Raw genomic sequence first — 18,537 nt, forward strand, 5'->3', positions numbered from 1 at the left:
ATTTAAATCCATAACTGTGTAAATAGCGTTTTATTTCCATGCTGCTGCACTGGAGTCTTATATAAAACTGTATTTTAGTTTAGTATATATAAAGTCTATAGATGTAGTATGTTCAACGTTTTGCATTCATATCAAATTTTTGCTGGGTTTAACATAACTAATCAGGTGCATGACGAAGCTTAAACTTATCTTAGTAAGTGCACTGTACCTGTAAATCACTCAAAAAATAAATAACAATTTCACTGGGATCTGGACGATGGGTTTCAGAAGTGACCTCTATGGAAGTGAAAGACAAATCCCAAGTTTGATCCATATAGGAATTTAATATACATATATATAGTTCAATATGAGGGAGAACGTTTTTCCGAGTGACTCATCCATTTAGTCTTGTGACCATTTATTTTTAATCACATAGTTAGTTACCTGCCTGAAGTATGGCAAAAATGATAAGAATCTTATTGTTAATATCTGATAATACTTTACAATAAGGTCCCATTTGTCAATGTTAGTTAATGCATTAACTAACAAGAACTAACGATAAGTAATACAAGAGTTTTTTTTTGTCACTTAACCATTCTATTGTTAGTTCATGTTAGCTCAAGTTCATCAAATAATATTAACAGATACATTTTATACATGCATTTATTCAAATATATTTTGGTAAATGTTGAAATTGATATTAAGATTAATAAATGTTTTTGAAGTTTATTTTAATGTCAATTAATTGAATCTTATTGTAAAGTAGTACCACATATTTTGTATGACAAAATGTATCTACATTGCACACTAAATTAATTTAACCAACAAATCTCATACATGTTGGTGAAATGCCAATGTACAAAATTATTTTATAAAGATTATTCCTGAATTATTAGCATTTTCCCCATGTATCATAGCTCTGCCATTAAATGAATACTATTACAAAATTAGATGTGCATTAATAATTCACATTCATATAAATTTTTTTCATTTGGTTATCGATGTTCCTATGTTATGAATGTCTTCTAATTTAATTGCAGACATCCTTCAAGCTTAAAAAAAAAAAGTTTAACTATCAAAATATTTATCCTCTTAGTTCGCAATAGAAGTACTTCAGAGACAATATATGAAAATTATTTTTATTTCTGGTACAGGCATTAATTGTGTACATCTCAGCATCCCCTATGGAAGAGAGGCTTCTTTAGACAGACAGTGACATGAGGGCACCATGATTATCATCACGGAAAACACAGAGGACAGTCCGGTGATCCACAGCATTTGATCAGAGGAAGAGAACAACACACCTCTTCATGGATTTAGACTTGGATCATTTGTTCAACCTGGAAACACTGTGTACACCAAACGTCTAAGTGAGCATCCAACAACAGCTAAGTATCCATTACATTGTGGTATCAGTTTCAGTGCAGACTTGGTCATTCCTTTTTTTTTTCTTTTTATGAGAATTAAAAGGAGTCAACATTCTTACAACCATGCTCCTCTATAAAGTGGCAATAATAAGCACAGTACATGCCAAAGCACAGCTGCCCAATACATGACTACTGAGATAGAAGACCTATGGAGTCAGTCTTTATTTAAGAAGAAACAAAAAAAAAAAAAAAGAGGCTTGCTGTCCGCAGCCATGATGGCTAGGTTTAACTGGAGCAGCTTACAGTAAACCACGTGTGCATTTAGAAAAGCACCAGCCGACCTCATGTCCTAGGTCAAAAAATTAAGATAATAGAAAGCAAAGGCATTATGGGAAATATAATTTATAGCTGCTTGTGATTGTGCACATTTATCAATAATCGTGTTATAATCTGTGCCAGGAGCTACTATAAAGGGCAGGTATGAAGTTCCCGGGCACAGAAAATATGAAGCACAACAATCACAATAATCTAAAAACCATCATTTTAATTCTAAACATGTGGAACCAGGCGACGCTTAATTCATCCCGCCAAGCACAAAATAAATGCTAAGAAACTAACAGAATCTAGTCAACAGAAACAATGGCACCAGAAACGATTGGTCTAGAGAGAGGAATTGGAAAACGACATCAGCATTGACAATGTCATCTACAAAAGTAGGATACAGCCGAAACTTGAGTCTCACAACCTCACGTTAGCTGCAGGGCACCGTACTCAAACTCAAGGAATTATTTCATCCAGACAGACATAAAGACGTCCTGCGCATGCCTAAGTCAGGACACGTTTCCCCACATTGGAAAAAGAGGTCATTACTATCTACCGAGGGGTTTGTGATGGCGTCTGGAGCCCAATCCGAAGGGGCATGAAGCGAAACGGTTAACAACTGGTGGACAAACTCAAGTACTGTACGTTCATAATTAGCAAAGTGAGGACAGAGTCTGAGCACAGATGTGTTGCAGCACCAGATACTCAGATTCTTCCACAAACACCATACTGAAGTAAAAGTGGTCACAATTCTCCTCCACTTCCTTGCGGTTTCTGCCCACCTCCATCCCTCCTGATTCAACCTTTAAAAACACACTCGCACGCATACTTAAAAGCCTACCGCTCGTACACACTGGCATCAGTTTAAGTGTTTTCAATATGAAACAATTTACACACTGAAGTCAGATTCTAACAGTTAGGAGGCCCTGCCCAACCCCAGCTATCTCTCTCTTCTTTCGAGATGCGACATGTGAAGAACGAGAGAGAGAGAGAGATGAGGAAAGGAAGAGAGAGGAGGATGGAGGGAACACGTTCAATGCTCAAGAATGGCAGTATGGAGCCTTGAGATGTCATCACACTCTGCTTCACGTTGCTTGCAGCAGCTCTACTTCAGGACTAGGTGAAATCCATCACTGGTGTCATCTGAGGATGAATAAGTCACAGAAATGTTGGAGAACAAGAAAAGCAGTGAGGGGTTTAATGAAACGTTTCCTTCATAGATGCTCTGTTATTTGAAAATGTTTACCTTGTATTGTGCTGACAATGAAACTGCTTTCATCTGGGAAGTTATAAATCATCTGTAAGCAAAAAAAAAAAGGCATTATCTAATTTATTAGGTTACATAACTAGGTAACTAGGTCTTATTCGCACTACACAAGTTTGTCCAAAAAATGATAATTAGGACTAAATTTTAAATCAGTGTTAAGTGCAGTCTGTAGCATTTGTTGCTACAGTATTTTCTTATGATAAGAGTAGCTGTATGTATGTATGAATGTGTGTGTGTTTAAGAATAATTTTCCTATCAACTGGTCAAAAATGCACAACACTGCTGTATGCTGCTAGAAAGACGTGTGTGAGCTCTGATGTAAACAAGCACTGCTTGAGAAGCACATGAGGAACATGTGAGAGATGCGCTGAATGAAAGCACATTCACTCTCTGACAGTAGATGGCGCTAAACTGCAGAAAATGCAGCCATTACCCTGGAAACCCCATAAATAAAGCAGCTGTGCTACTTTCCAAAACATATATTTAAATAATTTTAAATAGCCATTCAGATTGTGTATTTGCCATGGTGTTCATCAATACCTTAATATTTAGACTAAATGGGCTATTTATTTTCAAACTTGACAAAAACATGCCTTAGATATTGTTTGAAAGTGTTTCTTTATTTTTCATTCACATTTTACATTAGGGCTTCATTAGTTAACAATAGTTAATTCATTAGTTAAAAGACTGCCAATGAAAAATTATTTTGAACATTTATTAAATTTAGGTATTCCAATATTTAATAACACGTTAAAATCAAGTTGCAGCTGTGTTGCTTAATGAGCTAACATGAACTAAGACTTGTATAAAAAAAGAAAAAAGAATAATAACTTCTTTAGCAAATGCAGCAATTGCTCATTGTGAATGTTAATGGTTAACTACTGAGGTCTTATTGTAAAGTTATGCCTATGGGTCTTTATAGTTCTTTTGCACTTTAATCTGTGTAAAACTTTTTACTTTTTATATTTTTCTGTATTGCTTTACTGTATTTAAATGTTCAGTTATTTTTGTTATAAAGTTATTTACCCTGTTAAACTGTATTATGACCACTTTAACTAAAATTTCAATACCGTGATAAAAGCATTAGGAATTAATCACAACAGGAAAATTTGATACACATACTGAAATATATTTTTAGAAATTAATAATTATTTTAGTTTAACCCAGCATACTTGTTCAGTGATAACTATGAAAAAAAATATTAATAATAATAATAATAATTCCTTACAGTTATATAGCGCTTTTCTAAGAACTCAAAGCGCTTTTACATAAAAGGGGGTATATCTTCTCATCCCCCAGCAGTGTGCAGCATCCACCATGATGATGCGATGGCAGCCATATTGTGCCAGAATGCCCACCACACAACAGCTTACTGGTGGAGAGGAGACAGAGTGATGAAGCCAATCAGCAGATTTGGGGATTGTTAGGAGGCCATGATGGCTAGAGGATGCTGAGGTCACACCTCTAATCTTTTCGAAAGACATCGTGGGATTTTTAATGACCACAGAGGTCAGGACCTCGGTTTAATGTCTACTCGGTAGATGGTGCTTGTTGACAGTATAATTTCCCCATCACTACAATGGGGCGCTAGGACCCACACAGACCACAGGGTGAGCACCCCCTGCTGGCCTCACTAACACCTCTTCCACTAACACCTCCGGTCTTGGGCTACAGGATGACATGGCTGCCGGCCGTAATGGTCTTATCAAGTAACTGTACGATGTTCTATCCGAATGCAGATACAAATAATTGTTACAGATAGAAATACTGGTTGTTACAATTTAAATGTCATGTCATAATTATAAAGTTTACAATTTACATTTGTAATTTTTGCATTAGGCTATGAATTAAAAAGCAGTTATTGATAACCATTTCATGTATTTTAATTTACAGTAGCATGAACCACGAGTAGTTGAGCAACTCAATTTTTTTTTTAAATAAGAAATTGACTAGCAGAAATCAATAGTCAATAGAGAGAGAGAGAGATATTAATTTTTTTCTGAAGGATCATGTGACACTGAAGACTGGAGTAATAGCTGCTGAAAATACAGTTTTGTCATTATAGGAATACATTTTAAAATAGAAAAGTGTTATTTTAAATTTGTAATATAAATGCAAATAAATGTAGCCTTGATGAGTGTAATCTGCACTCTGTTCCATTATTACATGGCATTATCATTCACTAGAAAAATCTGTCACATGATGTCCTTCACCTACATGATCCAGTTATTCATGCCATATGATAACAGCAGAAGAAAAAGTCTACAACAAAGTGTGTTTTATCTGTGGCATGATGCAAAACATTATTCAAATGAGCAGCCACAGTTGGCCAACTTATTACCGCTACCTGATAACAGGGAAAGAGAAGAGACTGTTTCTGGCTGCATGAATCTGTGATGTAGGTCTGTGTTTACCTGGTCGCTGAGTAGTATGTGTATCCCTGTGGGCCCCTGTTTGTAGACTTGGTTGATGTGGGACAGCGGCAGTGCCAAGACACTGGAGATTTTCCTAGTTAGCTCGCAAGCGGTCATCTCCTCAAGGTAAAGAGCGTGGTAAACTAAAACAAACACAGACACATTATAAAACAAGACCAACAATGATTGTAGATTTCACAAGAGGACTGACCTAAATAAAAACACATTACATCCTCAGAACCAAAAGAATACAAACAGAAAGGGTTCGACCTATTTAATGAAAGACAAACATGATGGAATTTTGCAAGTTTCAAGCTCGTCATTCTGCACACAGGTTGTGCATAAACTAGGGCTGTAGCTATCGAATATTTCAGTAATCGAGTATTCTACCAAAAATTCCATCAATTAATAGAGTAATCGGATAAAATGTGTTTTTGCTCAATTAAATTGCAATGTTAATTATGCAAGAGAAAATAAGACTCCTGAGTCTCTTAAAATGAACAGCTAAGTTTTACATTTTAAATGCATTACACATCAAAAATAAACATTTAATTAGTACCCATTGTTTCTCAGTCTGTACTTGTACTGTGAACAATGACAAAGTTGACCGATGAATTAAGTGCATTTAAGTCCCATTCAGTTGGGGTTTTAAATAAAGCATTGTCTGAGAAGCACATTAAACTTTAAACAAATAAAACATTAATTTCCCTTTTAATTATTGAAAATTAAGCAAACTTAACTTTTTGGTAAACAAAAGGGGATTTACTATTAAAAATAAAACATGGAAAAAATGTTGTGTTATTAAACCTTAAAAAAAAAAATGTTTGATTTTTTTTTTTTTTTTGTAGTAGGCTGCTGAACAATAGTAATACATCTCTGGCAAATAATTGTCTTTAAACTAAACCGGACTTTTATTTTGACGGGTTGACGTACCTTTACAGTTCTGTGTATGTGATGTGACGCTAGTTTTACTCAAATCAAATGGTCAAATGCTCATGAAGTGACTCTCAGTGCAGTTCTGGAGATGTTGTTCATGTGTTCACGTCCTTATTTAGTGGGGCAGCAGACGCCGAAATCACCGCGAGCATCACGCGCGCTTCAGTGTGTGTGACAAAGGAAGACGTGCTTCTGCTCCATTCATTAACAGAGACACGAAGAACATACAGGATTCATATTTAAACAGACGTTTCTGGCTTAATATTTACAGAATTTGTAATCGAGTTACCCGAGGAATCGTTTCAGCCCTAGCATAAACACTCTGTGCCGCTCTATATGGGTGCGTTTAGTATTATAATACTTTTCTGCACAAAGATTTTTAATAGCCTTTCTTCTTCCATCCTATCCATCATATGTTGCTGGCTTTTATTACTATGCTATACATTTAAAATAAATGCCTTTTAGATTTCTATATAAATGCATATACTTGTTTTTAATGAATGTATTTTACAACAATACAAAGAGCAATGTGTAACATTTTAACAGATTTTAGACTTATAAATATATATATTTAGAAATATAAAATATTTCACTAGATTTTATAATGATTGCTCAACTGTGATTTTTCTAGATTCTAGAGTATCTTTTGCTGCTGAATTATCCACTAACCTAGTTTATAATAGTATATTTGTCATAGATTATGATAATACATATTTTCATTTGTTATTGTCACATGATCAGAAATCATTCAAAGAAACATTTCTTAATATCAATGTTAAAAAAGTTGTGCTGCTCAATATTTTTAGGTAAACTGACTTTGTCAGTAATTCTTTTCATAAAAGAACAAAAAACATTTTTGTGACAACTAGGGTTATAACGGTATGAGATTTTCACGGTATGATAATCGTTTCAGAAAATACCGCGATTATACGGTTTCACGGTATTAAACAATCAAAACTGTTTTTTTTTTTTGGGGGGGGGGGGGTGTTGAACAGATGTTTTAAAGTAGGGATGCAAAATATTGATTAATTCCATAATCGATTGTCGTTTAACTTAATCAATTTATCTATTAATCGTTAACCATAATGCTGCAAAATGGATCTATTGCAGGCAGCAGTCACTGGCATGACAGAATGTGCTAAAGCCACACACACACACACACAAAACGCTTTCTCACTTGAATTAAAGGGGGCTTTAGTCTGAATAAAATCCTAGTACAAGGATTATAAAATGAATAGATGTGATTAGAATTATTTTATAAAATGAAGAGAGACCACCATACATTTGAGATCAATTTACTTGGCTGACTTTCCTATCCCGCACAGAGACCGCTGAACGTGCCTCTTTAAATGGTTTTGTGGTGCTCGTTGTTGTATTTTAAAACACAATTACAATGTTTTCAACTGACATTATGGCATTTAAAATAAAATGATCCCAAATGTAACTGTGGCGCGCGTGTGACTAAGCTGCGTATTAAGTGAACCGCATCCATCGGCGCTGCTGCAGCAAAACACTGTTGCTCACATTAATTTGATCCTGCTGGATTCTGTTCTAGAAAATGTCAAATTTAGAATTTTTGCGTTCCGGTAGGCCTAACCTATTTGTTTTTAAAAATCAAGCATACAGTGCATTAGGTCATGACAGCGCGTGCGTGTAGACGAGGACGAGCGAGCGCGGCTTTGACTAGACTTATTTGGAGATTAGCCTACTGCTCATGTCTCATTCGGCACAAATCCAAATGTTTCCATATTTAATAAATATTTATGCCATTTATGTTACCATATTTAATGTTAAACTATTATTTATAATGTAAACTACTTGCACATTTGCACATACACAGAAAAGATGATCCTCTTCATATGAGCAAAGACATCCTTGGAACAGCAGATGTCTGACCAGTGTAACATTTTAAATGTTTAGTTGACTATTTTATTTTGATAATGAACAGACTGCGATGTAAGTTTGAATTGCCTGAATATACGTGTTCTCCAGGCTCCGACGCGATCGAAACAGCTGAGACAGAGAGAGAGAAAAAAACACAGGGTTAGGAAAATGTTAGATGACCATGCCTCTGCCGTTCGAGATATATCCTTCATTAATGTGGCTTAATTTGTTCTGGTTTACCGGTTTCTTTTCTTAAATCTTCTAATTTCGCAGGTTTATTTTAATTATCTTTCACTTTTAATCGCATTAGGCTACTGTGTGTGGTAAACATGGGAAGGGAAATTAAAGATTTCATGAATTAATAATTTGTTCGATTTATTAATTTGTTCCCTTATTTCAGTTAAATCATGGGTTATTTAGGGAACAAAATTAACGAAACATGGACAATTGCCACAAATTAATAAGTAGTAAAAACGAATTAACAAGTTGTAGGAATGAATAGTCTATCTGTCCTATGTCCCGCAGCCCTGCAGAGTGCAGTTATCTGATGAAATGACTACATTTCTATTGCTTTTCATGTTGAATGACTTTTGTGTTCTTTCTATTATAATGTACTTTTAACGTTTAAATCACATCAAAAGCTTAATTAGTACACTGTGAATGAATGATGATACGGTCAATGTAACTCACAGCCGCTCGCACGTGTTCTGTGCATGAGCCGCACACAGCCCAACATTACATCAGTTAACCTTTATGAGCCTTAATCGATCAATCTCTTATCGACAATTATTTGAAAGCATGTTTTTATTCAAATTTCATTAATCAAAAACAAGAAATTTTTACCATTGATTATTTATTAGTTTAATAACTTATATTTATCATTAATAAATAAAATAATAATTAGCTAGCTGTAAATTCATTGTCATGACAGGATTCTGTGCTTCACTCCGCATCACAGAAATCATAATGCATTAACCTTAAATTATAAATGGCACATAGCTGTATCTGCACGGGATGATGATTTTCTGAATAGGTAAAGATGTTCAATGCGTTTCCTGATTTTGCAGCAGCTTTCCGACCACAGTTTTTGCAAACTGTGTCTACCTTCAAGGACAAATAACCATTCATCTTTTCTATACAAAAAGTATTCCCATAGGCCTACTAGTGCCAATTTTAACTCATATTATGACGTGGGATCGAGATTAGAGATAACGGCCTCTGTCTCTGATGTTGTCTCCGCTGTATGTGTGGGTGAAGCAAGAGAACAGTTAAAAGGCCGTTCACGTATTGCGTCCTTTGCGCGCTCAAGTTCATTATTTCAAATGTAGCAAACGCGCTCGTTTTTTCCAGGCGCCTCTGCACCGCATCGAGTTAAAAACATCTCAACTTTTCATAATGCCGCGAGCGCACCGCAGATCATGTTCCTCACCTTTCCCGTAACAACGCTGAAAGCTCAGCCAAGATGAAGGAAAAAGCTGGTCATAGCTGTATGTGGATTGCCATTTTTAAATAAATCAAGTAGCAGAGCTACTGCAAGAAATTTGTAGTGTTGCAAATTAATTTATCCATGGCTGAAATTTCCACTTCTTCATGGAGAGAGTGGATCATTGTTGCTTAGCAAAGGCAGACGCCTCAAGAGCGCTAGTGCCAGGAGGCTTTGGGAAAAAATCAGACAGCAGCTTGTCTAACGTATTCCACGTGTTTTAGGCGCGATATATGAACTGCCCTTTAGGTGGAATGTTGTTGCCTAGGCACAGGTGAGATTCTGTGTTTGTTATTTTCTCTCAATATTGTAGATAAGCAAATGTACACGGTATGATAATCGTACATGTTTATATCGCGGTATATCGTCATACTGGTATATCGTTACAACCCTAGTGACAACATTAAAAGCTTTACTGTCCCTTTTGATCAATTTAATGCATTCTTGCAATTAATTTCTAAATATAAAAAAATTAAAACATACTGAATTTATCAACTTCTGAATTGCTAATTTGTGCTAATCTGTCTCATGTCTGCCCTACAATTTATCTTGTATTAGTTTGAATATTGTAACATAAGCCTTGTGTATGACTGTGGGGGTTTCAGTAATTATTAGATTGAAAAATGTTAATTATTGTGAATGCATTTAACACTGGCAAAATAAAACAGCAACAGTTGTTAATGTCGTCAAGAATAAAAAACAAAAAACAAAAAAACAACCCTGGCAATCTGAGAGCACTACATTACATTTTGATTAAGTCAAGCAGCTTACACTTTTTACATTATGTGGTATTGAGTATCAAAAAAAGGAAGTGAAAACCTTTTGATTCACCATTTGTTTTACTTTGGTGAAAAGGTTATGAAGGTTCATGCAATAGATCAAGCATTTCAGTGCTGCTGAATAATGCTGAACAGCATGTATGTTGTTGTGACTCTGTAGATGTTATTTATTTGTTATGACTGTGATATGTTAGGAATGGCTGTGCAAGTATCCACTTTTGATATTTATATACCAGGTATGGATGCTGGACTGCCGTGTTTGCCGTTTTTGCTGTGGCCACGTTTCTCCAGGAGAGGGCTCTCACTCTGAGACGCCTCCAGGGACACGTAAACTGTGAGTCTGGGATGCACTGCTCTGTACAAGGAGACAAACACACACAATGTGAACAGAATTCTTTAGTTTACACACTTATAATGGTAAGAAAACTTTTTTTTTTTTAAATCATACCTTGACTTAAGTGCATTATAGAGTCTGATTCCATCAGCTGCACCACAAATTTGGACTAAATCCTCACGAGTTAATTTCAGTAGATCAGAACCTACGGTGAAAAAAATCAATCGTATTAAACTGGTCTTATTAATAACTAGTTATAGTTTAATGCTGTGTCTATTAGGGCTGGATAATTACACAGATTTCCCTTTTCCATTGGATTCTGATTCAGAACTCTAGATTCTAATAAATTCTGATTCAGTCAATTTCCATATTTCAATTTATTGCCCTATTTAATTTTGTTTGAAAGAGATTCTTTTAAATTACATTAGGCAACTGTTTCACTGTATGTTTGATTTTACACAGCTTGTGAGGACAACTAAGAATCGATAGCAGGTTGAATGAAATGAAGACTGCAATTTATCATATACAGATACCCAGCCCTAGTGTAGTTTAATCTTTGCAACAGAAACTGTGTAAATACCTGAGAAATGGGTGAAGATACGACTGTATGAGTTAAATCTGTTCTTAAGCAGCCACTTTTGTGTGTCTTGTATAGATGCTGTGGGACTCAGAGACTGCAAAATGAGATTGATTTTATTCAGATGCAACAGAAAAACAAATGTGCATCTTTTTAAGGCAATTTAGTAAAGATTTGAGATACAAAATGTACAAACCTCCATAGACATGAGGCTACCAAGATCCCCTTGATGGTTAGGTGAAGACGACTCACTAAGAACAAAAGTACAAGCATTAGGTAAAGCGTATCTGTGGTTCATGGCACAATGTATAAGAAACATGAGTGTGTCACCTGTCTGGTACTGTGCTGCTACTGCTGTAGGTGTGTGTGCTGGAGGTGAAGGTCGGTGTAGCTGCTGTGTTGGGGTTGACGTATGCATTATCTGGCCATGGAGAGCACTACAAAGAGAGAAAGAGAGATATATGTGAGTAAAAGTCCAAAGTGATCCTAAACAAAACTGAATTCTGATGTCAGACTAATGTATGACCGTCACACACTGATGAAGGACACTGATCTACAAACAAATATGAACCATGTTTTGGAGTTTAGAATGAGTGAGCCGTTAACGCAAAAGAGGCAAGTTGCCACTTACACTTCCTCTTTTGCTTTTGGCGATGGAATCGCCACAGTCTGCAGGAAGTGTCCGCTTGCTGGATTTCTTTAGCTCATGTTCCACAGCCTCCTCAATCACAGGCTCCAATCGAGTCTGCACACAGTGAAAAAACAAGACACGTAAATTTGAATGCGGTTAGTTTTCTGACCTGTGTTGATATTCTTCCAACTGAAACAGGAAGTTTATGTAAAACATTCAACAGCTAATTAGTTATAACCATTAACCATGATTTTACTAGTTATAGGTGATAAAATTGAAGGAATGTTGTTCATCAACATGGTTCATTGAAATAGTTAAAATTAATTAAACTACATATATTAGATAAAAAAAAATCATAAAATAAAGACTTGAAAATATGAAAAGTTGCCTTGGCAACTAAATGAAATATAATAAGTGGAAATACTAAAACTAATCCAAAGATGAACAGAAATATTTAGAAAACAGAAGTAAAAACAAACCAAAATGAAAATTGAAATATCAAAATAAAAGCTAAATTAGAATAATGAAATTATCAGCCTAAATTAATCAAGGGTGACATATACATTAACGAAGAAGCTATTTTTACAATAAGTAACTAGTAGTAGTTTATTTTTTATTTTCTATGTAGTGCTCTATTCATGTCAATAGATGTCAGTTAGTGGTCAACCGATATAGTTTTTTTTAACCGCCAATTCCGATATCCTGGAAAGCAGGGGGGGCAGATAGTCTATATATTTTTTACCCTGCACTGTGTGCTCAGACGCTGCCACTCTCAGCGCCGTCAAAATAAAAGCCTCGAACACATCTGCCAAGCAGAAAAACTTATCGGACGATGCTATATTTAAAAGAATGCCAAACCAGGGTTTCCATTGTCCGGTAATTGCCGGACATTGACCGGAAAAAAAAATGAAATGTCCGACAAAATTAAATCTCTCCGGTCAAATTGTCCGAATAAAATTGCCTAATAATCCCGCCCCCCCAACACAATCTGAATTTGAGAATAAGCCTAAAATGTATAAAGCAAAAATACACCGAACTTTGGCTATGTTATGAAGGAACAGGCTTGTTTGAAAGTTATTAAACATTATTACATGGCTTGGTTGAATTCCAATGTGGAATACGGTCTGTTATTTCTTGATATCAGACCGCTGCGAAGCACTAGCGGCGCCAGGATTTTGATTGTAGGTGGGCCTCCAGAAAACTGGATGGGCCAATTAAAATAAGCCAAATAAATAAATAAATAAATAAAAACGGGTTCCCCTTTCATCTCCGTTTCAGCGCTTTTCTGGGCACTGCAGGACAGCGACTCAGTAGCCTACCTGAATTTAATGTGTAATTAGCATAGGTAAAAAAAAAAAAATCGTTTTAATTTGTTAAAAAGACATTTCAAGCTTTCTTAAGATATATTTCATGTCTGTGAGGCCTACGCTGAGTTACGTTAAATTAGGATGAGATGCACTCCAGTTCACTAGCAATGAAAGTGGCCGCGAGGGCGCCTGCATGATTAGGCCTGTCGTCTGCTATATTTGCTTCTTATGTATTAAATCCAGGCAATTGGTTGATAAAAAAAATTATTAAAATTAATATACAATTTATACAAAACGAAATTCACTTCAATAAAGTATTTCTACTAAACAAAACTTAATTAAGTGGTCAAAATCATGTCTGACCCGCTCCATGTCTCTCGATATTGCGCATCTTATCTTACTCGTGCGGTTCACTTTTCATAATCAACAAATTAAAAAATAACATTATAATATTTTAACAAATATTAAACTAAATAAGCTTATTTAATGGCTACAACATGTATAGTAGACCTAGAATCTCTATTTGTACAAATTGCTGCACATTCATTTCATTCTGAATTTTGCACAAATAAGTTGAAAGGCATTTGTTTGTGCATGCATGTAAAACATATCTGCAACTTTTATCAAGTTCACTGATAATTATGCGTGCATTTATGAATTATTATCTTAATCTATAATGAAACAAGGACGAAACATATGCTTTGTTTGTTTAGAATGGAATGGATCGCAAATAGATCCGAATGAAGAAATGAACCATAGTAGAAAATGTTTTTTTTCCGTCTATTTGAAAGTTAGGCTAATAAACATGTTGCATTCGGCGGCCTGATTATGTCATTTTTTACGTTACATAGCCTGCCTCCAGTTTTCCTCACCTTGACTAATTAAGAGGCGATACTTGACCGGCATATCATCAAAATGTCCGGAAAAGGAATCCTCTGCCGGTCACTTTGACCGGCACCATTTTTTTCTAGCGGAAACTCTGATGCCAAACATCGGCCGATATATCGGTCGACCAGCAGTGTCAGTATTAATACTTGTCAAAACAAAAACAAAAAAAAACTTAAATATTCTTACTTCTGACAAAATAGTGGTGTCATAAGAGGGTTGATATTTTTCTTTCTCCTGCACAGTCTTTTTCTCCATCTTCTCTCGGTCTGTTTTTTGTTTTCTGTCTGCTCCCTTTGGCTGTTAATAGGATAGTATGAGTTACAGTTTAATACATACTAAAGGCTTCAATGTCACATTAATATTAATGCTTCAAAACATACCCATTAAGCATTCAATATAGGAAACACAAGGGTGAAATGGATTCTGATCTGCAATCTTCAACTAAACATCACAGATATTTCCTTGCATTTAATAGATGTTTGAATGCGTGTGGCATCACCTTAAAGACCTTGATCTGGCAGCTGGCAGAGTGCAGGTGCTCTGTGTACTCTCCACTTTCATTTTGTTTAAAAGTGTCAATCTGGATCCGGAACGGAACTCCTTTCTCTCCTCCGTGTTTCCGCGGGGTGAACTCTGTACTGATGCAATGAACCTTCAATAAGGGAAGGAAGGAAAGATAATTAATGTGGAACACATGATCGGTTCCTGAAGCACTCTGGAGAAGATCCATGGCATCCATTGCACAGAACAGGATGTGCCAGATGATGAATGAAATTCAGATGTTGGAAACCTGACTCTAAGGTCAAGAGATAATGTCAAAGAGCTAGCAGCCCTCATCAGACTCTCTCCAACATGTCTGGGACTTTAAGATCATCTCAAACATGTCTGACGCTATTGGCACAACATCTACATAGCTCATTTGAGTGTGAGAAAGTGTGAATTTAAATGCACATTTGTGTGCTAAATTTTCGCAGAAACATAATTAGTAATGTTATAGAGGGGCAACTAGTATAAGAAAGTACCATAGAGAAGCATTTAAGAGCAAACAACTCTAAATACAGTATTATAATGGTAATATTTTAATAATCGAATGCTATATAAATGTAAGTTAATGTAATATACACAGAACACTGAGCACGCACTTATTTTAAAATGTTAAATATTAAATTACATTAAAATAAAAAATGAATTATAATGTTAAGGTATTTCTTATTAAAGTAATCGTGTGTATATATATGTATATATATATATATATGTGTGTATATATATATATATGTGTATATGTATATATATATATATATATATATATATATATATATATATATATATATATATATATATATATATATATATATATATAAATATTCAAGTAAACAGACAGAAATAATTGCTTATATAAACACACAAGTTAATATTAACAATATATTAAAACAGCAACAGGTCTGCTGCAATTACAGTGCAAAATCTAATGCAATTCTGATATTTGAATAAAAAAGAATATTTTATCCAACCTATTTACAAATCAAGTGTGCTTACATTAAAAAAGTCCTAAAATGTGTAAAATTGGTTGTAAAATAGTGTCGTTCCCAACTGTTAATTTTCTTGTTAATGATCAACAGGTATATGCAAAATATTATTATGCATTATGCCCGTAAGGTTTAATTACACTTGTTGCAACATTGTACATCATACATTAGGCTGCTCCAAGAGCTATTTGGAAATGTCATTTCAAACTGAAACTCTGTGGTATATTTCTGTAACCTTTAAACTATAACAACATTGCTGCATGTTAATGGTTTAATCTTAAGTTTGGGTTTACCTGCACAAACACAGACGCTCGCTTGGAGAGATCCCAGAGGAAATCTGCAGCGTTTAGCTGTGATGGGTGTGTGCAGGGCTCAGTGATGCCAACTGACATGGGGATATCTGTAACAAACACATGACGCACTGTAAAGGACATGACGCGGCTTCATGCTGCTTTGATACTATATACCTGGTGAATCAAAAAGATTGAGCAAACTGATGGCAACAAACTCAAGTAAACACATAAACTCTCACCAATGTCAAGGAGGCGGTCGCCAGGTCGATTCCATTTCCAGCCCTCCAGCTGCTGGTGCTCCATGTACTGAAGCCTTCGGTCATGGAAAACCACCCTAACTATACTCTATAATTCACCCCAAACCAAACACAAAACCATCAGAACAAGCAGCACTCTTAAAGAGCCATACATCATACCCGTCCTTCCTGCACTGCTGAATCACCACGGCAAAACAAATGACATTTTATCTTAGTTATCATGTTGCTGCCGGAATTTAATTTGATGAATAATATATATATATATATATATATATATATATATATATATATATATATATATATATATATATATATATATATAGACTGTGTAGATGTCTATTGTGGATAAACCGGTGCATTCACTCAGTGAAGGATTCCTCAGACTGATTTAAAACATTAGTTTGAGACACAAATCATTTAAAGAAATGACTCCTAAGAGTCATTTGTTCATGAATCAGACTACATTGATCAAACTGGTCAGAAGTTTGGGATCAGTAAGATTTTTATTTTAAAGAAAATATTTTTATTTAGCACTCATGAATTAACTTAACTACAAGTGGTAGTAAAGATGTTAAATCTACATAAAAAAAATATAATTTCATATTCATTATTTCATAATATTAATAATAATAATAATGTTTCCGGATAAATGGACATAACAATGCCATTACAAAACTGTGCCAGTAAAAACAGTTCACAAATAACTTAAAGGGTTAGTTCACCCAAAAATGTTAGAATAATTATTCTTCCTCATGTTGTTCCAAACCTGTAATTTTGCGTTTACATCAGACGTGAATGAAGCGGTAAGCATGAGTGATTTACATGTTACGTCAATGAAAAGACATGAATAGACATCCTGCGGCGCAAATTTCGGGTGTTTTGACGAGTGTAACGCTTGAGTCGCGCGAGTTGAAAAATCTGATCTTTGGCAAAAAAATTTGCTGTGTTAACCAATCAGGAGCTTGCTCTAATAGTTACATTATTACGACGTAACAAGCGGCAAAATCCAAAACAACAATGGAGGGATTATATTTTATGTTTAACCACAAAGGAGACATCAGAGCCAGCGGCAAATGTCAGAAGGACTAGCTGAGCCGAGCCTGCTCTCATCGGTAACATGAGCACTGAGCTGCCACTGATTGCGTAGAGCTGATCGTCTCCGAAATCGGCGAAACACATTTTTAAATAGGCGCTGTCTTTATAAATAAACCACATATTTGAGTTTAAAACAACTACATTCTCACCTGACATACTTTTAAAATTAAATTATTACACGATAACAATAATATTTAAAAAATAATAATAATCAGAATAAATGGTGGTTGAAATTACAATGCTGTGTGAACTCAACTGTCAGAAGCCCCTCCCATGACACGAATTCACGCATGTTGTGAAGTGCATTTCACGCGCAAATGAAGCAAAATGTTTGCACAAGTCGCATCTGGTGTGAAGGTAAGAAAAAGAGGTGAAAGACTTTCATTCATCTTCAGAAAACAAATTAAGATTTTTTTTTATGAAATCTGAGTTTTCTGACCCTCAGAGCCACACATGAATGCACATCGAAAGACTCATATGGAAGAGAAGAAATTGTTAAATAAAGAGGTTATTTTTCTTTTCTTTGTGCACAAAAAGGATTAATGAAACTTCATAAAATTATGGTTAAGCCACTCTTTACTACCGTTTGGGCCTTGAACATGTCATTTGCATTGCTGTCTTATGGGAAGGTCAGAAAGCTCTTGGATTTCATCAAAAATATCTTAATTTGTGTTCCAAAGATGAACAAAGATCTTACGGGTTTGGAAGGGCATGAGTGAGAATAATTAATGACAGAATTTCCATTTTTGGGTGAATTACCACTTTTTACACTATTATTTTTTATTAATCCTTTTCTAAAATAAAAAATAAACAGAAATAAATCTTTAAAAAAAGTACAAATAACAACAACAAAAAAACTATAATATTGGTCATAATTTTTTTTTTTAAAAACATACCAGTTGATTTGAACTATTCTGTAGAACAAATTTCATCGTTAAATTTTCCTTTCCTATTTCAATTTATATGGCAAACTATGAACTTACAATATAATTAATTTTCCCAAGAGGCTGTAGATTCACTGAATACCAGTGCAGAAGCCACACCACACAAAACCACAAGTGCACCGCACTGATAAAACACACCCAATCTCTCACCTTAACAGTCTTGTTGAGTTCAGGCATCTCCCCTATCTTCCTATTATCAAGCAACCGAATCTCATACGACTGGCCTACAGAGGGAGAGGGAAAGCGTGTTACTGA

General features: G+C 35.1%; 1 protein-coding gene across 2 annotated transcripts in view; it reads right to left on the reverse strand.

The window, feature by feature from the left end:
• Nucleotides 1-1,104: 1,104 nt before the first annotated feature.
• The window catches only part of ubp1 (upstream binding protein 1), a 28,131-nt gene continuing 10,698 nt past the window's right edge, over nt 1,105-18,537 (reverse strand). For both annotated transcript variants that reach the window (XM_026288675.1, XM_026288676.1), the window contains exons 3-16: nt 18,433-18,506; nt 16,226-16,331; nt 15,987-16,093; nt 14,667-14,819; nt 14,354-14,464; nt 11,973-12,086; nt 11,672-11,778; nt 11,538-11,592; nt 11,345-11,438; nt 10,879-10,969; nt 10,664-10,785; nt 5,349-5,491; nt 2,914-2,965; nt 1,105-2,810 (exon numbers count right to left, since the gene is read on the reverse strand). In XM_026288675.1, coding sequence (XP_026144460.1) covers nt 2,773-2,810; nt 2,914-2,965; nt 5,349-5,491; nt 10,664-10,785; nt 10,879-10,969; nt 11,345-11,438; nt 11,538-11,592; nt 11,672-11,778; nt 11,973-12,086; nt 14,354-14,464; nt 14,667-14,819; nt 15,987-16,093; nt 16,226-16,331; nt 18,433-18,506 — 1,367 coding nt within the window. In that variant the 3' untranslated portion in view covers nt 1,105-2,772. The remainder of the gene's footprint in view (nt 2,811-2,913; nt 2,966-5,348; nt 5,492-10,663; nt 10,786-10,878; nt 10,970-11,344; nt 11,439-11,537; nt 11,593-11,671; nt 11,779-11,972; nt 12,087-14,353; nt 14,465-14,666; nt 14,820-15,986; nt 16,094-16,225; nt 16,332-18,432; nt 18,507-18,537) is intronic.

Source organism: Carassius auratus, chromosome 19 (assembly GCF_003368295.1).
Source record: "Carassius auratus strain Wakin chromosome 19, ASM336829v1, whole genome shotgun sequence".
NCBI classification, from domain to species: domain Eukaryota; kingdom Metazoa; phylum Chordata; class Actinopteri; order Cypriniformes; family Cyprinidae; genus Carassius; species Carassius auratus.